At 44.3% G+C, this 26146-nt stretch overlaps 2 protein-coding genes across 9 annotated transcripts in view; one reads left to right on the top strand and one right to left on the bottom strand.

Annotated features, from left to right (window-relative positions):
* Positions 1 to 10218, bottom strand: part of CFAP97 (cilia and flagella associated protein 97) — a 76487-nt gene extending 66269 nt beyond the window's left edge. For 2 of the 5 annotated variants that reach the window (XM_068278708.1, XM_068278712.1), the window contains exons 1-2: positions 10050 to 10218; positions 639 to 1449 (exon numbers count right to left, since the gene is read on the bottom strand). In XM_068278708.1, the coding sequence (XP_068134809.1) occupies positions 639 to 1428 (790 nt within the window). In that variant the 5' untranslated portion in view covers positions 1429 to 1449; positions 10050 to 10218. Of the gene's footprint in view, positions 1 to 638; positions 1450 to 6178; positions 6204 to 9644; positions 9813 to 10049 lie in introns of those variants that run through there. The other 3 variants (XM_068278710.1, XM_068278709.1, XM_068278711.1) reach the window with 3 other exon arrangements.
* An 8079-nt stretch (positions 10219 to 18297) lies between these two features.
* Positions 18298 to 26146, top strand: part of SNX25 (sorting nexin 25) — a 217410-nt gene continuing 209561 nt past the window's right edge. For 3 of the 4 annotated variants that reach the window (XM_068278701.1, XM_068278698.1, XM_068278697.1), the window contains exon 1: positions 18298 to 18881. In XM_068278701.1, the coding sequence (XP_068134802.1) occupies positions 18432 to 18881 (450 nt within the window). In that variant the 5' untranslated portion in view covers positions 18298 to 18431. The remainder of the gene's footprint in view (positions 18882 to 26146) is intronic. The other variant, XM_068278699.1, reaches the window with a different exon arrangement.

The following is a 26146-nucleotide window of genomic DNA, read 5'->3' as shown; positions in this document are numbered from 1 at the left end:
GTCATGCCTAGCCCACACTGCTGCACTATCTATCCGTAACTCATCCGCAGTGTTGGTATTCCAATTTGGCATTCTGTATTCCTATATCAACCACCGCATTTCAGCACCAAAGCTAGTGGACAGGGTCATGAGTAGGTCACATACATCATGCTCCACATGACTGATACTTCCTCCTACAAGTGAAGTGCAACGTGGACCACAGCCTCGTGCCCCTGTCCACTAGCTCGGGTGCTGAAGTGCGGTGTTCGGCATAATTCTGGTTTCCAAATGCAGAGTCCTGAATTCGAACGCCAACACTACTCACCATAAAGGTTTTATGTGTATCGACAGAACTGCAACACAAGTATTTGTAGTGTTGCCCAAAGTAACCAAACCTGATTCTTGTTTCCTTTGAAAACCAGAACGGTAAGATTTGAGTTGGAAGACAAATATATCATGTGAACCAACAGGAGAAGACAAATCCAGGGGACAAACTTCCTATCAGAGATTTACAACATGAATTATAAAACCTGCAAACCACAAAAATTAACAGAAAAGGGACAACTACTAATAACCACTTATATGTTGTACACACATTTCACCCATTAAGCCCATTTTTTGGCACAGAGGTACTGTAATTTATTCCTAAAAACAATTACCATACGACTCCTGACTGACGTTCTCTTGTCGCTGTACTTTAGCCTTTAGTGCTTCACTGGTGGCTGCTATGTCAAAAGACTGTATAGGGCTGATGTCAGGTGTGGAGAGAGGGGTGACATCAGTCACAGTGTCTTCTGACTCATCAGCAAAGTCTCTGAGCTCCCTCATGGGTGGTCTGGAAGCCTTGCGCTCAGGAGAACGCAGCGATAAAGGGGCTCGGTCTTTCAACTGGTAGGATTTAGCCAATGGGTCATCTGATGGTGCATCAGAAAACTCAGTATCTGAGCTGGAGATGGAGGAAGGAAAGTCTCTGCTGTATTTTCCTGCATTCTTCTTTCCCATATTGGTTTGCTTTGCAGTTCTGGGCCTAGACCTTCGGCTTTCCTCCTCACTACTGTCATCTTCATCCGGGTAGTAATTGTCTTCAAACTCTCGTCTGATCTGGGGGATTCCTGTGGGGATAGTTGCTTCTATCCTTAAGCTCTGAGCAGAGCCTCTGCCAGACTTTACTGCACTTCTGGGTCTCATGGCATCAGCAGACAACTTGGGCTCTGGGCTGTAACTTCTGTCAGTGGGCTCCTCTGACTCCTCATCCTCCGCCTTCCGTGTCTCTTTTTCAGCTTCAGCTTCTCTATCCTCCGACTCTGATTCCTTGTTGTTTTGTTTATATTCATGTTTAACAGAACTTGATGCTGTGGCAACTTTTTGCCCTGTTTCATCCTCAGCATCGCTGTCAAAAAAAGAGTGGTCCACTTCCCCATCATCAGAAAGATTAACATATCGCTCCATGATGTGGAATAATTATAGGACCTATAGATGAAAAGACGACAAAACAGACATTAGAAATAAGATATTCTGCACTTTTTATTACGGTACATTATTTTCACAGGAGTTCCTCTTTAAGTGATGCCTGAATGTGTAGTTCACTCTTGTTTTATTTTCTTTATCAAAATTTTACTGACTGCAAATTAATTCCTATGGAGTATGACAACTGGGGCAGCCTTCTTGCAGTGATGTTAGCTAGTTTAGGTACACAGAGTTAAAGCAACCATAAAGTGAAGATAATCTAAGATAAGTAAATGCATCTCTAGAAGTTATCCTAAATCAGGCATGGGCAAACTTGGCCCTCCAGCTGTTAAGGAACTACAAATTTCACAATGCATTTGCCTTTATGAGTCATGACTGCGGCTGTCAGACTCCTGCAATGCATTGTGGGACTTGTAGTTCCTCAACAGCTGGAGGGCCAAGTTTGCCCTTGCCTGTCCTAAATAGAACTTTACTGGGGTCCCATATTCTTATTTTGTGTTTAAAGGACCACTGTATATACACACACATACAAATAAGCAGTATGTTTCTTCCTAAGTAAAATTAGCCATAAATTACGTTTCTCCTATGTTGCTGTCACTTACAGTAAGTCGTAGAAATCTGACATTACCGACAGGTTTTGAACTAGCCCACCTCTCCATAGGCGGTTCTCAGGATGGCCTTTAATCTTTTTGAACATTTCAGCCCGCTGATATTTTTCACCTTATGGATGAGAGGAATTTTTCCATTTCAGCGCTCCTCCCTTTCATTCCCCAATAACTTTATCACTACTTATCACAAAGAAATGATCTATACCTTGTTTTTTCCGCCACCAATTAGGCTTTCTTTGGGTGGTACATTATGTTTAGAATTATTTTATTCTAAATGTATTTTAACAGGAATAATTAAGGAAAAAAAAACGTTTTCAGCCATTATAGTTTTAAAATACCACATGCTATTGTAATTAAAAACCACACATTTTATTTGCCCATTTGTCCCGGTTATTGCAACGTTAAAATGATATCCCTAGTATAATGTATGGTGACAATATTTTATTTGTAAATAAAAGGTAAATTTTTTCAGTTTTAAATTGATCGCTAATTTTTAGCCCATAAATTTATAATAATATGCCCTCTCGACATAGATATACATTTTTTTTTTATTCCCTAAAAACAGTAGGTATAATTTTACTATTTGGCCACAAGATGTCCCCACTGAGCAAATCCTATTAGCGTATAAGTACATTACATAGGAAACAATTTGTTGCTACATTGTAATTAGGTGTGATGCAGGCTTCAAAGGAAGTCTGCTATCACGGGTGGCCTGCAGGGAGATTAATGAATGGGAACTTTGTTCCCATTCATAAATCTAACGATTGGTGGCGAAAGGAAGCGCGGCGGCTCTATTTAAGAATAAACACTGTTTTTGTTTATTCTCGGCGGACATGTACGGATTTACACAAGGGACTTTTGTCCCCTGCAGCCAATCCCCCCCGCTACCAGCAACATAGGCATTGCGGGCATTTGCCCACACGATCGCCCGCAAAGCACCCCAAACTGCAGGGACGCGACTAGCGCATCCCTGCGACTGTAGCAGCTACTGCTGCGGATGTGAGGCTCACGTCCACGCAGCATAAATAGTTAAATACACTCCCTGAAAATGATTTATACAAAGATGCTGGCCAGCCTCCCTGCTCACCAGACACTTTTTTTTGCCAGTTGGACAGACCAACTGCCACTCATGAAAATAAAGAAATCCCTGAAAATCCCCCATGAAGAGATGGACTAGTCAAAAACCTGTCGGTTCTGTCAGATGTCTACTACTTACTGCAAGTGACAACAACATAGGAGAAAAGTAAAGTATGGCTGATTTTACTCTGGGAGAAATGCACTTATTTTCTGTATTTGTTTACATACATTAAAAATTTTAAGATTTTCGCGACAGTGGTCCTTTAAAAAGAACCAGAGACGAAGCACCCTCATGTATTTTATTACATTTATCAGTGAGAACATGACAGTAAACACCTACCCTGCTTTTAGTTTCATTGTTATCTGCTTAATTAGTCTATTAGCAACTGTGATAAGAATCCACCGACTATTCAGTCGAGGTTTGACCTGGAATCATTATAGCTGAGTCACTCTTCTGTGATGTCTTTTCAAGCCCAAGCCTTCCCCTCTCCTGGCTTAGATTTCCTGCTTTGTATACTGAGAGCTGTGATGACTGGGAGGGGCTGCACTGCTGAGAGAGAAGCTCTGTGGCTGTAATATGATCCCTGTGTGCTCTGTGTGCACTAGATACTGACTGCAGTTTCATTCCTATGAGAGACACTTCTTACAGTACATCATACCAAAATGAAAGCACACAGATGAGCCTTTCTCATATAGCCTAGATAGCAGCCTAGTCTCATATAGCATAGACAGCACATCCAGAACAACTCATATAACCCGGAAGGAGAAGGGATATGAGCCGGCGGCCATATTTGATTTTTCCTGGAGCAATAATGGATAAAAAACACTCACAAAGGCACACCAGAGCGGCGAAATTATCAGGTAGAGCATTTATTCTTTACAAGCTATCAACTGATGTTTATTTTGTGTGAAACGTTCATCTCTGGTTCCCTTTAAGGACTGAAAATGTCAGTTTGAAATCTGAGTGATATTTAACACCAGCAATCACCCAAATCTTTAATTTAAACATTCCGCTGCACCTGCCCAATGCGTGGACGCAACACACACGCACCCCTCTGTCATTATACAGGCAGTTGTATTACAACTGTCTTTTAGCTAATAGATTCGTTCTGGCTGTTCAGTTAGCTCCCACACAGAGAAGCGATGACCTATTGAAATTTTAATCACTCTTCTGCTATCAAGGGTGTATGCACAGCCACATAGCAGTTTTATGACCTCTGATTAGTATTCAGGAAACCTGTGCTGCAGTTCTGTGCTCACAGATAAAGCACTAATTCATGACCTTCCTGTTAAAAAATAAATGATAACAGGTAAACATAGGATTAGAACTATATGTTGAAATGTTTGTCCTATCATTCCAATTTGCCACTTCAGCTATCGTATGAACAGCTCATCTGACTGGCCTAGTAATAAATATACTTTTTTTTCGCAACACAGAAAGGTATATATGGCTCAATAAAATGGATATACTAGGAATGTGATTAAGTCAAGGCGTATTATAAATGACTTGGGTTTATGGGGTGAACCAATGCTTATGCTGTGGTAAATGTTAATCCCCACATGCAAGCAATGGTGAAGCCATGACCCACCATACCAGATGCTGAGTGTAGCATCTGTAACACTATACCTGCCCAGTGGGAGGTCACTGACTGGATACAGCCGGAAAAGATGGTGTGGTCATATGAATGAGGGCACAGAAGAGAAAGCTTTAAAGGACAATTGCAGTGAGAGGTATATGGAGGCTGCCATATTTATTTCTTTTTAACCGCTCCCGACCACCTAACGACGATCGGCGTTGGGAGGGTGGCAGCCCCAGGACCGTCTAACTCCGAAAAGCGTCAAGTCCAGGGGCGGGGTTTAGCAGGAAATCGCGTATATCCACTTGCGGAGCTCCGTCATCAGTCTCCGGCGGTGATCGCCGCTAGGTGACAGTTAGACCACGAAACTGCCATCTATTTACATTGTACAGCGCTGCGATCTGCGGCTAAAAGTATTAGAGGTAGAGGATCAGCAGGATCGCCAGGCAACTGGTAGTGCTTAAAAGGAAATAAATATGGCAGCCTCCATATCACTCTGACTACAGTTGTCCTTTAAATCTGACAAGAGTGGCATCAGAGGAAAGTATTATCAGGGTGGCCACAATCTCCTATTGGTAGACATTGTGGTAAGATGGCTGCTTTGCTACCTCTGCTGCATGGCTGTTAGCTCTTGCTTCCTACCTATGCTTATACATTGTGAGGTGACTACATATCCCAGAAGATCAGCTGTCAGCCTGTGTCACCCGTCTTCCCAAGCAGAGAAGTAACACAGAAAGTCTCCATTCCTGGACAGACACTGATTTTGACATACTAATAATTATATCTTGCTGCACCATTTCTTCTTTTATCTACAGATTGCTGACTCCATTTTTCAGTGCAGAGATGCCATGACAACGCTCTCAATTAGGGTTGAAGTGTGAATGTGAAATTAATTGTATGTGGTTGTTATACGTATATGCTCTGTACACATTTTTTTGTATTGTTTTGGACCAAGTTTTTTTTACAAGATAAATATAAACCTTTCAGGACCAGACAGTTCTGGCCCCATAGGGACCAGAGCTGCCCTTTCTTTTTTGTAAACAGTGTTTACTGTGATTGGCTCACAGTAATCACTGGGTCAGGAACCAATAATATTGGCTTGTGACTGCCTCACTACTCTGCTGTCATATGACAAGAGAGCTACAGCGATGACACAAAACAGCAAGAGCAACGAGAGCGCGTGCCATGAGTAGCTGAAATCTATGCCCTGGCATGGATAACACATCCCAAGCAGGATGTATTGTAGATTTCAGCTAGCAAGGTCCGAAACCAGTTAATCGAACTCAATCGATTAACATGTTTTTTAACCTGGGATTGAGAGAGTTCCTGAAGTGCTGGTAAATAATGATGTATACATTTCACTTGCTTATCTCTTGTTTACTGTATCCTTTCACTCTTAACTGACGCCAAATCTGACAGCCGAATGAAGCGTGAGGATGGGGGAGGGGATGGGGGGGGGGGAGGAATTACCTCACACTACATCTGTTAACCCTGTGTGTGAGAAAGCGCTCACTGGAAGCTGCCTGAACTGTCTGCAGAGAACAGAGGAAATGTAACTTGTTATAAACTTTTGTAGTTGTCTGTGACACCTGACACCACAGCTTTTTATACTTTTTTTGCTTTTAGAGAAAAATACTCTGTAGTCAGATATGCAAAAAACACTGGCTGTGCATTGAAGCAGACACCCCTTTTGCGATTGATTTGTTCCAATAGAGTTAAATCCTACACACAATGAATGAAAGCTTTTTCCTAAAATATTTAACATGAAGTAGGAAAATGTTTACACAGCCACTTAGACATTATTTGTACACTGTCATTTTAGAACACTTGGATTGATAGTGTTCCTTTAAGGAACAAACTTGGTATTTATAGAAAAAGTTTAATTTGACACACGTGTTTAATTTGTTGAGGCTTGAACCCTCTTTTTTGCCTTTAAAGGGAACCTTAACTGAGAGGGGTATGAATGTTTCCTTTTAAACAATACCAGTTGCCTGTCAGCCCAGCTGATCTCTTTGGATGTAGTGGCTGAATCACACACCTGAAACAAGCATGCAGCTAATCCAGTCTGACTTCAGTTAAAGCACCTGATCTTCATGCTTGTTGAGGGGCTGTGGCTAAAAGCATTAGAGACACAGGATAAGCAGGAGTGTCAGGCAACTGGTATTTTAAAAGGAACAATCCATAGCCTTCTCAGTTTAGGTTCCCTTTAAATTTGTTCTCATTTCTCTCTTACCCTCCTGGTATAGCTATACTTCTGGTACAAATGTGATAATTTATCTAGAGGAGACAAAAAACCCCACAAGATTCTAATTCGGTAAACAAAACAAGGACCATCTGAACCACAACATTACAATGAAGTACATGTTCCCACCAACAGGGTCTCAGATGTGACTCAATGCAGTGACTGCCTCTCCACTGCTGTGCAGTGCACTATGAAGACAGGACGTAAGCTCGCTACCTTCAGCTTACCGTATGAAAGAGGCCTTAGGGGCTGTTTTCAACTATATAGTCTTGAAGAATATGGAGTTTTGCCTGTTGCTGCAAGAGAATTCTCACTCAACTTTCTGCTGCATTCTGGATAATGTAAAAGCGAGCGGGGAAAGTTAAGTGGAGCAGTGCTTTTCAGCACAGCCGGCACCTCCATAGACTACAATAGGAATCACTCCTATTGCAGCGCTCAGTGAGTAACGTCGGAGCCGTCAGCAGACGGAGCTGAAGTTGCTTAAAAACACAATAATTCGGCCTCCAGCAATCGCTGGAAGCCGAATTATTTATTCCCCCATTATCCATGGCGGCCTGGAGGGGGAATAGTAATTAAATCGGGCCGGACTTGTGCAGAAGCAGGATCAGCCATATACCGCTGTATCCTGCGCCCAAGTCTACCGGCGCCGATTTCAAACGTTCTCAAGTTAAGGCCCAGTATACAGTACATCTGCTACTTCAGTCTCTGTAATCGCTCTGCAATCTCATTGGGCTCAACTGAACTGGTTAAAAAAGACAACTGATAGCAGGAAGCTGAAAGCAGCGTTTATAAATGTCAGATTCCTCTGCAGTGCTGTACAGAGTATATTGTCGCTTAACTGTCCCTCAGAGGGGCTCCCGATCTAACCCCTACCATAGTCATATGTCTATGTATGTAGCGTGTAGTGTATGTGTGGTAGTCTAGGGCCAATTTTTAGGGGGAAGCCAAATAACTTATCTGTATGTTTTTGGGATGTGGGAGGAAACCTGAGTGCCCAGGGGAAACCCACACAAACACATGGAGAAGATACAAGCTCCTTGCAGATGTTGACCTGGCTGGGATTCAAGCCCAGGACCCAATGAATAGATTATATTCACATTTAGTTAGATATGCGCACAAGTTGAATTATTTAAAGTTAATCATTTACTAGTTAAAGACCGCCTCACGCCAGTTGGCGTGAGCACGGCGGCAGCCACAGGACCGCCTAACACCAAGTGGCATGCAATCTTGGGGGCGTGTTTTGCAGGAGATTGCACGCATCTCCGCTAGAATGACGGTCTCCCAGCGGTGATCACCACTAGGGACTGTTAGACGGCGAAGCCGTCGTCTATTTACACCGTGCAGCGCTGCGATCTACAGTAAGGCACTATCAATAGTGTTAGCCAGCAATAGAAAACTAACTTGTTCACCTCTTTACCAACCCCATGCCAACAAACAAATTAATGTAATGGCTGGATAATGTACTGAATAAGGGCACCCTATATGGCACATAGACAAGACAATTACATTGCTTTTTTTCTCCTGGCGGACTCAAAGCACTAGAGCTGCAGCCACTAGAGCCCACTTTAGGGCAGTAGCACTGTTAGGGAGTCTTTCCCAATGACTGAGATTCAAACAATGGTCTTCAGTCTCAGAGGCAGAACCCTAAACCAGTACAGTATCCAGCCACTAGATCAGGGTTTGAATCCTGGATGGGTACAGTGTCTATTCAGTAAAGGCTCGTTTCCATGTAATGCAGAGCCGTGCGGCTCTGTGTTGCGCGGATCTTGCGTCCCATTCATTATACTGAATGGGATCGCGAGTGAAATTGCCCCAAAATGCAGGCAACCATGTGCTGCGATTCAAAAGCAAATCGCATGAATGGAAACAGCAGACAGTGCAGTCTATGCATTGTCTGCCGTCCCTGCAATCATAAGCGCGCCTGAAAGCATGCTATATGGAATAGAGCCCTAAAAGTGTCCTTGGGAAAGACTAAGGAAGTGATTACACTTGTGCAGTTTGACAGCCTTCTGCTGCAATGCAGAAATCGCATGTAAGGATTTTCTATGGGGCCACTGCATGTTCAGGAGGCAGCTACGATTCTATAGGGCTCTTTCACATCTAACAAAGCGTGCAGGAGCCGTTTCCTGCACGCATTGAATAGCCTGCGGTGTGTTGTCAGGATGCTGCGGTGCAACACAATTAGCGGCGGTAGCTATTAATTCACCCGATGGGAAAACGCCGGCTCCCGAGGTTTAAAAGCTCCCGGGTGCGTCGAACCACAATGTACCGACACGCAGCGCCGGGTGTGAAAGGCAAAATGAAAGTCTATGGACTTTCATTTTACCTTGGTTAACGCAAAGTTTTGACTTTGCGTCAAAACGCAGGAAACGGGCTCTAGTGTGAAAGAGCCCACTTTTGAAAAAAAGATACAAACTGTTCCACTTTTTCAAACAATGCATGCGATTACACAATTAAATCATTGGCTTCTGTAAAGACATGCATGCATTAAACCGCACACAAAACGCAAATATCCTAGGAAAAACCGCTTGCAGGGAATTGCCAGCGGTTGCAGCAAACACACAAGTGTGACCCTTACCAAACACTGCAGGGTGGCCTACTTAGAGGCTGCAGCACTCAAACCCTTACATAGAAACGCTATACAAATGCCAGCATTATTATCAACAACAACATCATAAACAACGGCCTCCTAACTTGTATATAAAAAGTATCCTCAATCGCAATAGCTCTAACCAAGCTGTATTATCACAGAACAAATTCAGGCTGGGATGAGAAGATGAGGTAATGTTTGGTAAACAGAATTGACTCCTGGGTGGTAGAGAGGGCTGGCCGCCTACTGTCACCGTGCTGCCTGCCTGTCACCACACGGCACTGCAGGGAAGGCATCAAGTCACCATAGAGACAGAGGTGGGGGCGGGGCAGGAGCTTATGATGCCTCCTGTCACTACACTGCACGCCTATGGATTATAGAGATGATGTGCCAGCAGCAGCAGCCCCTCTCCCAGTCACATGGGGTGGGGAGTCAGGCAGATGAGTAACTACACTGCACACAGCTCACGTATGAGCGGGCTCTTCCCTCCACCCTCCCAGCACCATTACCTGTAACTATCCGGTCCCTGTACCAGCCTCTGTCTGCAGGCGATGCTGGTATTCACGAGAGGCAGAAATCCGGGCACGGAGGGCGCCGCACACACACTATTAGATCCTTCACCACTCGCTACCTCTAAAGCTTTCCCGCAACATCGCTACACTCTGCCAACAGGTTACCGCCTCCGTAACTACAGCACGTCACTTCCACCCTGGGGGAGGGCCAGCACAATAGTCGCCATGTTTACTGAGGGCGATGAAAAGCTTGACTGAGACTTCTTATTAATTCTCTTGTCTGGATAAGATAGACCGTGTGTAGCATTTTTCAGTACTCAAATTTTGTTTTGTGTTCATATTGTTGCACACTGAGGATTAGTTGTGAAAATAAATTTAAGCTTCTGACCATGTTTTGTTGCTTTCTTTGTCCCAGATGGAGGGAAACTAGGGTGAATGTGTTAAAAATAAGCAGATAAACCCTCACTTATTGTGTCCACCCTACTATGTTGCCCTTTTACTGCTGCCCCATTACTACCGACTACCATTGTGCTCCCTTATAGTGTTCCCTGCTACTGTGCTCCCCACTAAGTGGTTCCCTATAATGGGCTCTATTCTCAAAGAGCAATCATTTCCGCAAAATTTTACCGCTATATTTCCGCCAGCGGTAAACCCCGCATTTTTTTCCACATTCACAAATATTTTCCGCATGTTTTCCGCATGCGGGAAAAAAGATGCGGAAACAGCTAATATTCATGCGGGAATCATGCGGTAAAAAGGTCGCATGAAAAAGTGTTTAAAAAAAAATTAAAGTCCAGCAAGCACAGCCCTTAAGCCTCCAGACTTCATTAAAGTCAATGGGATGCGGAATATATCACCTACTACTTGTAGGGGATAAAAAAATCGGTAAATAACGACGAAATGATGCACCTGAACAATTTTGAGAATTTATTTTTTATTGCGGAAAATACCGACTTTTGCGGAAATTTTTCCGCATGAATCCCGCACTTTTACCGCACTTTTTCCGCATGCGGAAAAAACATGCGGAAAATTTTGAGAATGTCAACTTGACGGTATTTTGGTCGCAAACTTCCCGCATGTACGGAAGTCTTTGAGAATAGAGTCCAATGTCTCTCACTATGGTGGTCCCCTTTGGTTGAGACACATTGTCTTGGCACAGCAACGTAGCGCTTGACTTGGGTGTTGCCATATATGTAATTTTATTATGTGTATAGCAGTGCAGCAGGATTTTAGTGTATTTTTCGGTGCCCCAATTACGTGTCCCTCCAAAATGCTACAATTTGGAAGGGGAATATTATTTAATACCACCCGGAAATTCAGCGGCAGCAGGGTGAGCCAGCATTCAGCTCACCCGATGCCAAACTGACCAGGCAGCGTAAAATTTTGTACACCGTTTTGGTGCCCATTAGTACTCTGCACCCCTTTTATGATTTTTTTGTGTGGCCCACTGACACTGCATATACAGCCCTGTCTGTCGCAGCTGGCCCTTGCTAATTGCTATACAGTGCCAGGCCCAGCACATTCAGTGCCTACCTTTTCAATGCACAGGCACTGTTTGACAGCACCCAGTTTTAAATACCAGTTACTGCATACCTGTTCACTGCACCTGTGTGACCGTATGCTGTTTTATATACCAGTCCGTGCATACCTGTTAACTGCACCTGTGTGACAGCTGCACATTGTATTGTAATACCAGTCACTGTATACCTTTCACTGCACCTGTGTGACAGCACGCAGTTGTATATACCAGTCACTGCATACCTGTTCACTGCACCTGTGTGACAGCTGCACATTGTATTGTGCCCGGAAGCGTGACATATCTTCCTTCCTCCTGCTCTGATTCTGGCACCCTACTTAACATTCCGTCAGCAGCCATCACCCCAGGGCTCAGCGGTGCGGAAATTATTGTGTGTGTCTGCCTCAGACGAGAGCAATGCCATCTGTACTCTCTGCCACCGAAAATTGAGCCGTGGAAAGACCAAGACCCGCGAAGGGACAACTACCTTACGAAGGCACATGATGAAAAAGCACAAACTGCAATGGGATGACTACCCGAGGAAAAGCAGCATACAAAAGCAAAACCACACACCGCAGTGGAAGATACCATCATGCAATTATTTCTCAAAAAAGGCGATACCCAAACTGTACCGTGATGTTGAAAGGCAAGTGGTGTCACCTCTGGCACACAGCGTTGGGTTAAGGGTCCATCTGACCACGGATGCCTGGTCTGCAAAGCACGGTCAGGCCTGCCCGAAGACTAAGTCAGTCCCCACACACAGCATCTCTGCCTGCACGCCGTGTGACTGCCTGCCCAAAAACTAAGGTGGTCCCCGCACAGCATCTCTGCGTGCAGGCTGCTTGACTGCCTTCTCCACCACCACTAACAGGGTTGAATTTTTAAGGATGCTGCCCAGTAGTCCTGCGTCTGCGCAGTACAGCCCGGAGGACGTCCGATGACGTCAGCGCGCCGGCGTGGGACGCAGAAGTGCCGGGCCTTGGAGCGCAGAAGAGCCCGACCTGGCAGCCGGCCTGGCCAGGTCGGGTCGGCCACCGGAGACCACCGGGAGCCTGCGGAGCGGCGGCGAGGGCACCTCCTGCCTGCCACAGGCTGGAGGAAGCCCCAGGTAAGTGGAAATTGATTTTTATTTTTATTTTTTATCCACCCTCCCTGAACCTTCCCTTTAATAAAGACATAAGGGTGTATGCAAGAAACTAAGCAGAATAACTTGCATTGCATGTAATGTACATTGGGCTTGATTCACTAAACCGTTATAACCCATATCACGGCCGTTTTCGCTGGCATTTGTGCATTTGCGCATGGTCTCAAATTAGCGTGCGCAATCGCGAATTAGCGCACAAAAACGCAAAAATGCATGCGAAAAGGGCCGTGATATGAGTTTTCACGGTTTAGTGTATCTAGCCCATTGTGCGGTAAAACTTTACCCACGTAATTCTGCTTAACGTACTTTATTCCATACATTCCAGAAAGGCTTATAGTAAATAGCATGTTACAGGTTTCTTTCTATTGAGCAATGATGCAAATTACAGGAAGGTTTATTTCTGTACATGTATTCGGAAAACAGCGAAATATAAAAGTAAAATCAATGTATGCTCTTAAACAACATTAATAATGCATAAGATTATTGATGACTAACTCCATATTTACTAGGCAGTCCTCCATCTGCTAATAAGGAGTAGCACAGTTCATAGTATGTTCTGACTGGAGAACACTAAAAGTGTTAATAAACATAGTTATAAAAGAGTGTTGTTAGACAAGGATTTAATGCAAATCTGTAGTGAAAAAAAAAATTACATACTCCCTGTCCTCTCTCGGAGTCCTTGTTCAGGTGCAGTTCCCCATTCACATTTGCCACCACGGGAGTTCTTGTAATGCTCAGGTACCCGAGTGCTTCTAAAGATGGCAGTATTGACAGCCATTTACAGTAACTTTGTACTGCATTGAGAAGGGTTAGCACAGGAAGTGGTTCAATTGAACCTTGGTCAGATTTTTAATAAAATGTGGTCAAGACTGAATGAACTTAGATAATAAAATAATTTCTTCTCCTTGATCATTTTCTGGTTGTAAGTTATAAATAGTGATGGCCATGTCTAGGAGAACTCATGGAGAAACGTGATCAGTTTGGTCAGGTGATAGAAATGTAAGTCTCTGATTTGCTAGTCATGATCATGTGCTAAAGCGGGATGTAATCACAGCAAATCAGAGCTTTGCAAATCTATCACCTGATCAAACAAATCACATGCTACTCCATGAGATCTCCTCAGGACCGGGCCGAGGCATAGGCTGGAGAGGCTCCAGCCTCAGGGCGCAGTGTAGGAGGGGGCGCACAATTCATTCAGCTGTCATTCCTAATTGTGTATTAAGCAAAAAGAAATAAGAAAAGGAGATACATAGCAGTGACTGCAAGCCAGATAACTAGAGATTAAGGTGTTGGGGAGGTTAAGGGCCCAGTGGCCCTCTTAGTCTAATAGCAATCAGTGTGTGACGACTGGGGTGGGAGGGATGGAGGGGCGCGCTTTGGTGTCTCAGCCTTGGGTGCTGGAGGACCTTGTCCCTGCTCTCCTAGACATGACCATCACTAAATCCCTTGCTGGACTGTGTTAAGCTGGGTACACATGGTACCATTTTCCGTCAGATCGACCAGATTTTGGGTAGTTTTTAACTCAAAATCGATCGCATTATCGATTGGAAACAATTTGAACATCTACACATGATGTAACTTCTTATCAGATAACCTGTGGATCTGATGAAAAATTGTACCATTTGAACTAGGCTTTAAACAGAACCAGAGACGACGCACCCTCATGTATTTTATTACATTTATCAGTGGGAACATGGCAGTAAACACCTACCCTGCTTTTAGTTTTATTCTTCTCAGTCTAATCTATCTGTTATCAACTGTGATAAGAATCCACCGACTGATTCAGTCTAGGTTTGACCTAGAATCATTATAGCTGAGTCACTCTTCTGTGGAGTCTTTTCAAGCCCAAGCCTGCCCCCTCCTGGCTCAAATTTCCTACTCAGAGCTGTTGACATGGGTGGGGCTGCTGCTGCCGAGAAAGAAGCTCTGAAACAGTTGTATCTGTGTGCAGTGTGCAGCCAGTCATTATCTACTGTATGCAGTTTCATTTCTATGAGAGACACTTCCTACAGACAGCCACACAGCATACCAGAATAATCAAGTTGAAAGCAGACAGATGAAAGGCTGCAGCAGCCCTGCTTGTCTATAGTCTCATATAGCCTAGACAGCACATCCAGAACAACTCATACCCCGGAAGCAGAAGGAATATGAGCCGGCGGCCATATTGGATATTTCCTGGAGCAATAATGGATAAAAAACACTCAAAAAGGCACACCAGAGTGGCGAAATTATCAGGTAGAGCATTTATTCTTTACAAGCTATCAACTAATATGTTTATTTTGTGTGAATCGTTAGTCTCTGGTTTTCTTTAAAAGGACTCTAAACAAACAATAAAAATGGAATCTGAACATGCCTGGGGCTTCCTCCAGGTAGCCTGCGAAGCCCCAGGTAAGTTCAGATTCCATTTTTCGTCTGTTCAGGGTCTCTTTAATAATGTCCCATGCATGGGAAGCATTAGTACACTTTAAAGATTTGGTCCACTCTGCAGTTTTTGTTTTTAAGTGGTTAAACTATAACACAAGCAGAGCTAATGACCCCTAAAAAAATGTCATCTAAAACTGTCTCTGGCTGTTTCTTTGATGTGTTAGTGCTCCAGAAAACAGCGACCAAATTGGCCATGGAGCTCAGATAAGCTCTTTTGCATTGGAAACAACTGATGTTTCTTAACTCCTCCTGTACTGGAAACAATAAGAGACTCATATCTTTGCTACTAATCTTCTATTTCTTAGTTGTACTACACATACAAATTATTATATCATAAGTTTATTTTTACTTCAGATTCCCTGTAAAGAGAACCTGAACTGAAAATAAAAAGTCAAAATAACCATACACAGGTCATACTTACATCCTGTGTAGTCCACTTCTCAATCTCTTTCTCCTCTCCTGCGTCCCAAATGTCTACTGTGATCAATGGAATTCTCTGTCCTCCATTTCAAAAATGGCCACTACCCATAACAGCTTCCTGGTCAGCATACTGTTAAACTGTAATATCACCCACTTATGCCATAAAGAAACATGGACATCACCTTGCACATTCAGTTGTAACTGACAGCTGCTGATATATAACTGATAGCAACTGGTATATTTCAGTTCTGACTAAATATTGTCAGAATTGGAAGGGATTACTGTAATAAAAAATTGTGAGCTTCTAAGAGGAACTGACGGTGAGGTTAGTATGTAATATTCATTTGCAGCTACGTCATGTGTTTATGCTACAGCAGACAGGTGAGTGCTCTGCCATAAGAGACAGGTCTATGCTACAGCAGACAGGTGAGCGCTCTGCCATAGGAGACAGGTCTTTGCTACAGCAGACAGGTGAGTGCTCTGCCATAGGAGACAGGTCTATGCTATAGCAGACAGGTGAATGCTCTGCCATAGGAGACAGGTCTATGCTACAGCAGACAGGTGAACGCTCTGCCATAGGAGACAGGTCTATGCTACAGCAGACAGGTGAGTGCTCTGCCATAGGAGACAGGTCTATGCTACAGCAGACAGGTGAGTGCTCTGCCATAGGAGACAGGTCTATGCTACAGCAGACAGGTGAGCGCTCTGCCATAGGAGACAGGTCTATGCTACAGCAGACAGGTGAGTGCTCCGCCATAGGAGACAGGTCTTTGCTACAGCAGACAGGTGACTGCTCTGCCATAGGAGACAGGTCTATGCTACAGCAGACAGGTGAGTGCTCTGCCATAGGAGACAGGTCTTTGCTACAGCAGACAGGTGAGCACTCTGCCATAGGAGACAGGTCTATGCTACAGCAGACAGATGAGCACTCTGCCATAGGAGACAGGTCTATGCAACAGCAGACAGGTGAGAACTCTGACATAGGAGACAGGTCTATGCTACAGCAGACAGGTGAGCACTCTGCCATAGGTGACAGGTCTATGCTATAGCAGACAGATGAGCACTCTTCCATAGGAGACAGGTCTATGCTACAGCTGACAGGTGAGCACTCTGCCATTGGTGACAGGTCTATGCTACAGCTGACAGGTGAGCGCTCTGCCATAGGTGACAGGTTTATGCTACAGCTGACATGTGAGTGCTCTGCCATAGGAGACAGGTCTATGCTACAGCAGGCAGGTGAGTGCTATGCCATAGGAGATAGGTCTTTTGCTACAGCAGACAGGTGACTGCTCCGCCATAGGAGACAGGTCTTTGCTACAGCAGACAGGTTACTGCTCTGCCATAGGAGACAGGTCTATGCTACAGCAGACAGGTGAGCGCTCTACCATTGGAGACAGGTCTTTGCTACAGCAGACAGGTGAGCGCTCTGCCATAGAAGACAGGTCTTTGCTACAGCAGACAGGTGAGCGCTCTGCCATAGGAGACAGGTCTTTGCTACAGCAGACAGGTGAGCGCTCTGCCAAAGGAGACAGGTCTTTGCTACAACAGACAGGTGACTGCTCTGCCATAGGAGACAGGTCTTTGCTACAGCAGACAGGTGAGTGATCTGCCATTGGTGACAGGTCTTTGCTACAGCAGACAGGTGAGTGCTCTGCCATAGGAGACAGGTATTTGCTACAGCAGACAGGTGATTGCTCTGCCATAGGAGACAGGTCTTTGCTACAGCAGACAGGTGAGTGTTCTGCCATTGGAGACAGGTCTTTGCTACAGCAGACAGGTGAGTGCTCTGCCATAGGAGACAGGTCTATGCTACACCAGACAGGTGAGTGCTCTGCTATAGGAGACAGGTCTTTGCTACAGCAGGCAGGTGAGTGCTCTGCCATTGGTGACAGGTCTTTGCTACAGCAGACAGGTGAGTGCTCTGCCATAGGAGACAGGTCTATGCTACACCAGACAGGTGAGTGCTCTGCTATAGGAGACAGGTCTTTGCTACAGCAGACAGGTGAGTGCTCTGCCATTGGTGACAGGTCTTTGCTACAGCAGACAGGTGAGTGTTCTGCCATAGGAGACAGGTCTATGCTACAGCAGACAGGTGAGTGCTCTGCCATAGGAGACAGGTATTTGCTACAGCAGACAGGTGAGTGCTCTGCCATTGGTGACAGGTCTTTGCTACAGCAGACAGGTGAGTGCTCTGCCATAGCAGACAGGTATTTGCTACAGCAGACAGGTGAGTGCTCTGCCATAGGAGACAGGTCTATGCTACAGCAGACAGGTGAGCTCTCTGCCATAGGAGACAGGTCTATGCTACAGCAGACAGGTGACCACTCTGCCATATAAGACAGGTCTATGCTAAAGCAGACAGGTGAGTGCTTTGCCATTGGTGACAGGTCTTTGCTACAGCAGACATGTGAGTGCTCTGCCATAGGAGACAGGTCTATGCTACAGCAGACAGGTGACTGCTCTGCCTTAGGAGACAGGTCTATGCTACAGCTGGCAGGTGAGTGCTCTGCCATTGGTGACAGGTCTTTGGCACAGCTGACATGATGAATGCTGTACTTTTCAGTAGATGACAGGCTATCGGCTGCCCTACTGCAGGACTGCCAGGTGAGTCGGATGGGTATGAGCACGCGGGCCAATGACCTGGCATTGTTGTGATGCGCCCTGTGCGGTGACAGACGCCGATTGGACGGCGCTCAGGTCACCCTCCTCCTCCCGGCAGGACGGGGCGGGGCCGCGGAGTGCGGCTGACAGGCACACAGGGATTAGGGAGGAGACTAGCGGAGAGTGAGCGGAGAACAAGCCGGCCCGGAGCTCGCTGCAGCGTCGGGAATATGAGCTGTGGCAGGCTGAGCGCGCCGGGGGATGGTGCAGCGCTATGAATATACATGGGGGACATGGAGCAGCCGGCGGGGCAGAGGAGCGCGCCGCTCATCCCGGGATGAACGATGACATGGAGCCCAGCCTGGGGAAATATGCCAGCTGCAGGAAGAGAGGAGGCGCACCGCCGCCGTGCTGCCGCTCCATGCCGCTGGGACACATCCCGAGCATTATCCCGGCGCCCCGCAGCTCCTCATCCTCCGGCTACATGCTGGCCGCCGTGTTCCTGCTGCTTGTGGCTTCCCTGCTCCCCTCCGGGCAGGGATCGGGCCAGGCTGGAGGGACCGCGGGAGGGGGGCTGTGCCCCAGCGTCCTGCTGCTGCGCTGTGCCATCTATGCGGGCTGCGCCCTGGGCGCTCTGCTGCTGGGATCACTCGCTGCCCTGCTCTGGAGCGGCCGCCCGGCTGCCTTCCCGGACTTCACCCGAGCCAGGAGCCCCGGCAGCCAGGTGAGGAGCAGCTCCGATGTCATCCTCTATCTGCAGGGGGCACGTGGGGCGGGCGGGGGAGCTGCAGGCTGCTCGCAGGATTTATAGCCCCCTCGCTTCTCCTGTGTTTGCCAAGTAATCAGTTGATAATCACTTTATACAGTCAGGTCACTGGCTGCTCGGGTTGTCGCGCAGCAGCCTTCTCTGGTGGCAGCAGGAGTCACTGTGACATGTGCCTCAGACAGTTTACATCCTATATAGAATTGGTCCACATTACATGAGGTGCCAAACTAAATCAAGTGTTGATTATTTCATGGGATGTATAATACTATGCTAGTCTGGATTCACTAACCCACTAGGACATTTTGTTTTCTTTTTGGATTAATGTATTGTTCTGTAGTGCTTACATATAAAGGGATAGGATGCTTCACGTTTTGTGACATTTTAATGTGGCAAAGTATTTACCAAGGGCTTTATTTCATATGTTTTTTGATTTCCTTCATGTTGTTTTTTTTCCATTTATTTAGAATTTTGCTAGCTTAGCTCATAGGAAGTGGTTTTCAGAGGTTTCATTAAGAAATATCCCTTCTGTGTGCATCCCCACAGCATCACTGCCTCATCTGGCTTATCTGGGCGCTGCTGTTGTTGAAACTGTTTTGGAATCCTTTAAAATGTTCATTTTGTTGACATTGCTAGCTATAGGAATATTTTCTCGGTGCTGATTCTGAGTGGTTGCAAAGTGACAATTTTAAAGCAAGGATTGAACTTCATCCCAATCGCCCACTTTTCCATGAGAAATCTTCACCTTTTTTGAATAGATCAGAAAGGTCTGTATGGTGGTGCAATTCCTTCCACAGTGTGATGTCATGACCATGGTCCTGACAGTTTGCTATCTTTGAACCTGGTTGCATTTTGGGAAATAACTGTTCACCTGACAGAACTAAATATGTCCTCACCAGTGATACATTTTAGAATGTGAATTGGGGAGAGGAATTTTTTTTTTACAATGGGCAAACACTAATTTATAAGTGAATATTGTAAATTTTATTCAACACTAGTAGACCTAAGCTGGTTTAAAAAACGGGCTCTAGGTCTGTGTCGGTAGGAGGCCCTCTCCTCGCTCCCTTGTGACCGCAGCACATTCAGCACGCATGCACACGCTTGCGCACAAGCCCGCCTCGCGCACACACGCCCGCCCTGCTCCCTTTAAGGCTGGCCTTGTGGCACATGCGCAAAGCACGGACACACACACGGAAGCAGAGACACAGGGTTTATATAGGATGTTATTTTCACTACAGTTCCTCTTTAAATATATGTCCTCCATTTTAAAGTTAGAGTGGGGTATATTTATTAAAACTAACGTAAGGGTGTTTCCACACATCAATTCTGATTGGCCAATGATTGTCTAATATTACCACTTCCTTCGAATATGAGTCTACCTACACATTTTTTATAGTATTCAAAGTCTTTTGGCCCTCATACTACACAGAGGTGATAAAATTGGTCAGTGATTGGAAAATTAACATTCAAGGTGTGCACCAGGCTTAATGGGACCCTGAGTAGAAGTTAAAGAAAGGAAATCTGCACATAACTGGGGCTTCCTCCAGCCCTCCGTAGCCCGCAAGGTCCTTTGGTGTCCTCTGGGTCCCCTCCTTGGTTCCGCTGGCTGTTTCATAAATCTGGTGACTTTGGACGAATTTGCGCATGTGTTGTGTGTCCAAGCACGCGCATGTACAGGACCCTTATGGCGACGGGTGTAATGACGTGCTGAGGGCCTTGATGTGTCATGCATGCGCGACTTTAGCCAACGTCACAAGATTTACGGAGCCGCCAGTGGGACCAAAAAGGGTGCCCAGAGGACACCATAGGACCTCGCAGGCTACGGGAGGCTGGATGAAGCCCCAAGTAAGTCCAAATTTTAAGATAAATAAGAGCCACATTGGTGCAGAACTGAATCAGTTGCTCAGAGTGACTTAATGGAATGCTTGGATTGGGCATCTGCTCCTCTTTTGTATCCCTGATGCTCCTATATTCCTTGTACTGATTTTGAAATATCTTCCTGTGTTCAAGTACTGAGACTGATTCAATGTTTTGGGTGCCTGGGTTATGTAGTGGTAGACTAGCTAGCAGTATGGTCAATGAGATGCCAATAATCTTGTGTTGATGCTAACTTTATGCAAAGTTTTGCAACCTGGCTGTATATTAAATGCTGCAGTGGCTCTTTTTTTTTTTTTTTTTTATTTACAAGCTGCTTAAGGCTCCCTGCACACTGCATGCGATTCTGATTTTAATCGTTTTTTTTACTTGCGATTCTGATTTTTAATCGTTACTGCATGCTGCATTTTTCTGCGTTTTCTGTTGATAGCATTCTGGGAAAATCAGAATTGTAAATCGGAATCGCAAATCAGATTTACAATGTGCAGGGAGCCTTAAATTTGTATCATCGTGGAATTACTTGCATCTCCTTGACTATCAATGATAAGCAGGAAATTTGGGTTTAGGTCATTTTCTTCCTCCACTGAAATGCTAAAGGGGCCCATATACTGGTCGATTTCAGCCATCGATCGATTCTATCATCGAGCGATTTGCGGCTTATTTCAATCGATTTGATCTGTCTGACAGGATGGAAAATCTAGGTCGATCTACTGCTGGCAGCAGATCGATGGCCCATAGAGTTGTATTGCATCGAATGGTCCAATAATGCATTTAGATCTATTTCCAATAGATTTCATTTTGAGATCTGTTGGAAATCTCTTCCTAGTGTGTGGCACACATCAGATTCCTGTCAGATTTGTCTTGACAGGCATCTGACAGAAATCTATTTGATGGTCGAATCTGCTGCAAATCTGTGTATGACCACCTCGAGGGCCCTTTTTCACTTGCGGCGATTGCGATGCTTAATCTTTAAATCGCTCTGGTTTGCTAAATAACATAGGAATCGTGGTAGGTAATTTCCACCAGGGCTGTGGAGTCGTGGAGTCGGAGTCGTGGAGTCGGGCAATTTTGGGTGCCTGGAGTCGGAGTCGGGAAAAAATGCACCGACTCCGACTCCTAATGAATTTGTAACTGTAATTAAAATAGAAAATATGATAAAATGTTCTATTTCTCAGATAATAGTCATTAAAAATAATGTATATATACAGTAATAGCTGTGCTTAGTCCACAAAAATGAAATAAACCAATCAAAATTAGTTACTTGTGCTGCTTCAAAAAAAAGAGGTCCCCGTATTTTTAAGGACAGATATACATATCTGATTGTGACTGTATATATGATGTGTACACAGGAATCTCTTATATATACTAAATAACATCTATGCTGTAAGAATAAAGCCTGATGTGTAGCTGTGTCACTAATAGAGATGGTCAACGAGATGGAAATAATTCTGCATTGATGCTGAGTTATGCAAATGTATGCACTCCCTTTGCTGATGAAATCAAATAATTTGATATGTTATTAAAATTTTGGTTTGGTGACTACAAATTAAAGGGTAACTGAGACGGATGAAAAGTAAAGCTTTATACATACCTGGGGCTTCCTCCAGCCCCCTTCAGGCTAATCAGTCCCTCACTGTCCTCCACCACCCGGATCTTCTGCTATGAGTCCTGGTAATTCAGCCAGTCAGCGCTGTCCGGCCGCATGCCGCTCCCACGGCCAGGAACATTCTGCACCTGCGCAATACTGCTGCACAGGTGTAGTATGCTCCTGGCGGCGGAGTGTGTGCATGCGCACTACGCCTGACTGGCTCAAGTACCTGGACTCATAGCAGAAGATCCAGGTGTTGGAGGAGGACAACGAGGGACTGATTATCCTGAAGGCGGCTGGAGGAAGCCCCAGGTATGTATAAAACTTTAATTTCATCTGTCTCAGGTTTACTTTGTTACACAGTAGTACTATACTCTACATATGCACTCCCCACAGAGCTGCAGGGAATCCACTGAGAATGCTGTGCACATTGAACACAGAGGTGTTGTCTGTTTACAATCTCCTCATTCCCCTGCAGAGTACCTGCACATCATGCTTACATGTACCCACACTTACATTGCCTAGGGCCTGATAGATGTTCTTTGTTCCGGTTTGTACCTTTTACAAGTACTCTTACCAAGGACTAGTTTTAGTCTAAAGGGAATAAATATAGTAGTCTACATATCCTTCTCACTTCAGTTGTTTTGTAAAATTCCTAAGCGTTGGCAGTTAAGAGACGAATTTCATTTTACATACTTTTAATCAACAAAATTGTAATATGCAAATTAGAGGAGTCGGAGTCGTGGAGTCGGAGTCGGTGGAATCCTAAACTGAGGAGTCGGAGTCGGTGGATTTTTGGACCGACTCCACAGCCCTGATTTCCACTACATCGATTTGAATTTTACTGAAACGCGATCGCGGCTCAGAGCGATTTTTACCGCGATTTTAACTGCGATTTTGCTATGCAGTGCATTGCATAGGAAAATCGCAAACGCAATCGGCGAAAAATATTAGCAACTTGCTGAATCGCAATCGCTAGCGAATGCTAGTGGAAAAGGGCCGGGCCCTTTTCCACTAGAGGCAATTGCGATGCTGAATCGCAAATCACTAGCGATTTTAAAATTGCTAGGGTTTGCTACACAACATAGGAATCACGGTAGGTAATTTCCACTACTGCAATTCGTTTTTTACTAAAGCGATTATTGCCGCGATTTTGCTATGCATTCCATAGCAAAATCGTGATCGCAATCACCAGGAAAAATTAGGACTTTGCTGAATCGCAATCGCTTGCATTTAGCACAAACGCTAGCGATTGCTAGTGGAAAAGGGCCCTCAGTTATTACCTGACAGCTGACAGGCATCCATCATTATCCTTCCTAATTTGATTGGAGAAATTAGTTTGTAGCAAAGCTCTTGTTTTTCCCAGGGGAGTTCACGTTCAATGTAGGGTAGCAGAAACTTGCCTAAACATGTCGTTTGTTTTTATTTTATTTTTTTTATTTTAAATCACACTAACTATGTATCTGTAAATGATACTCCTCATCCTTGCTACAGTAGCGAGCATCACTGAGCTTGATAAGCATTCACAGTACTTGCTACTGCTCAACATCATGTTGGAAGGTATATGTGGAGTGTCGTCAGGTCTTGCAAAGATCATTTGTAAAATGTGAACATGTGATTTGGCAATTTGTAGTGGTGGATGGCAGCAAAACAATCTGGCCATGGACAGTTCACACCTTTGATTCATATGTGGCATTTTGTGTATCATTTTATAATAGAGAATTAGAATGTAGGGATGGTCAATAAGATGCAAAGAATTCTGGCTTGCCTGCAGAGTGAATACAAACTATACGCAGCTTGGATTTGGGTACTTCTTGTCTGTATTAGTTGATCTAGTTCTAAGCTGCATCAGCCTCTTTTTCCCCTATGGTGCATTTTTTTCGCTATACCTTCAAACCTGGTTTTGCTTTGTGAAGCTTTGCAATTGGCTGAATAGTGTGTGCTTTTTTTTGTTATTACCAAATACACTGCTTCACGTTGTAAAGAGTGCTGTGATTGAACCGTCGAAACAGCAACCAATCACAAGCAAAATTTCCCTATGAGGTTTCCTGTTGAGTCATCTAAACCATAGTAGCTCCTATGTATTTGCTTTGTTACATGTTAACAAAGGGATCTGATTAAAATTCAGTCAAGCTGAAATAGTCTGATGCTACATACACACTTGAGATAAGTCTTTGGAAAAGGCAAGATCATAGACCAATTTTACCCCCTTCCATGTAGTATGAGAGCCATACCTACACAGTCTATTCTATGGAGCTGAACTCCCCATCAGATAAAAATCTTTGCAAGATGATGCACACAAAGATGCTGTAGACATTCAAAAGATCATTATCTGCAAAAGATCTGTCTATGATATCTGCAGATCCTCATACACACCTTGTTTAACAGACATTCATCTGCAGATCCGAAGATCCATCCTGGTGGATCTGATCTGCAGATGACTGTCCGTTAAACAAGGTGTGTATGAGGATCTGCAGATATCATAGACAGATCTTTTGCAGATACCGATCTTTTGAATGTGTACAGTATCTTTGTGTGCAGCATCTTGCAAAGATTTTTATCTGATGAGTTCTTCAGCTCCATATAATAGACTGTGTAGGTATGTATGGCTCAAATACTACATGGAGTGGGGTAAAACTGGTCTGTGATCTTGCCTTAAATGGTATCATCCTGATTCAAAACTTCTTGATCTTGCCTTTTCCAGAGACTTATTTTTTAATCTCAAGTGTGTATGTAGCATGAGAAGCACAGGAGCTTACAAATGGCAGTGCTTAAAGAGACACTGAAGTGAAAACAAAATTGATGAATTGGTTGTGTAGTACGGATAATTACTAGAACATTAGTAGCAAAAAAATTCTCATATTTTTATTTTCAGTTATATAGTGCTTTTTATAACATTGCATCATTCTGTAATATTTGCATTTTACACACTACTCAGCATTCTAAATGTTTTTACAGAGCAGGCCAGTAAACGATTGACCTGTCCTCTGGAGAGAAAAAGAGAACACAGTGACTGACAGTTGAGATAACAAGCTTCAGAAGACAGAGCTCTCTGCAACTTTGAAAGTCGTGGAGCTCAATGGCTTTTTTGCATAGATAACTGGAGTTTCTTAACTCTTCCTGTACTGGAAACAATATTAGACTTATGTCTCTGCTCCTAATGTTTTATTTCTTAGCTGTACTACACATACAAATCATTATATCATATTTTTTTTTCGCTTCAGTGTCTCTTTAAAGGACAACTGATGTGAGAGGGATATGGAGGCTGACCTTTTTATTATTATTACTGATTAAGAAACCAACATGGGGTACATATTAATACAGACAATAGTATACACCAATAAACAAAATACAGTATTGGTAATTACGAAGGGTGAGAGAGCCCTGCCATTGCAAGCTTACAATCTAAAGGAATAGAGAGAAAACAAGAGGTAGGGTAGTATACAATAATCATACCTAGAGGCAGTGTGATATCTAGTAGGAGTGCAACTTGGCCTTAGGTCAAAGGGGAATGGCCTAAGGTAGAGCATATGCTTTTTGTAAAAAAATGAGTTTTGAGGGAGTGTTTAAAGATCTCAAAGGTTGGAGAGTGACTGATGTGTTGTGGAAGGGGATTCCAGAGGAAGAGTTAAGCACATGCGAAATCTTGTATAGGTGAATGTGAAGAGGTGATTCTAGAGGAGGACAAATGAAGGTCTGAGATTGTGATTGTCACTGCTGCTTCCTATTTTAACCTAAAATAGGTACAGTTGATATCTGGTAG

This window comes from Hyperolius riggenbachi, chromosome 1, assembly GCF_040937935.1.
Source record: "Hyperolius riggenbachi isolate aHypRig1 chromosome 1, aHypRig1.pri, whole genome shotgun sequence".
NCBI classification, from domain to species: domain Eukaryota; kingdom Metazoa; phylum Chordata; class Amphibia; order Anura; family Hyperoliidae; genus Hyperolius; species Hyperolius riggenbachi.
Note: the sequence above shows the minus strand (reverse complement) of the source record. Positions and strands in the feature narration are given on the sequence as shown.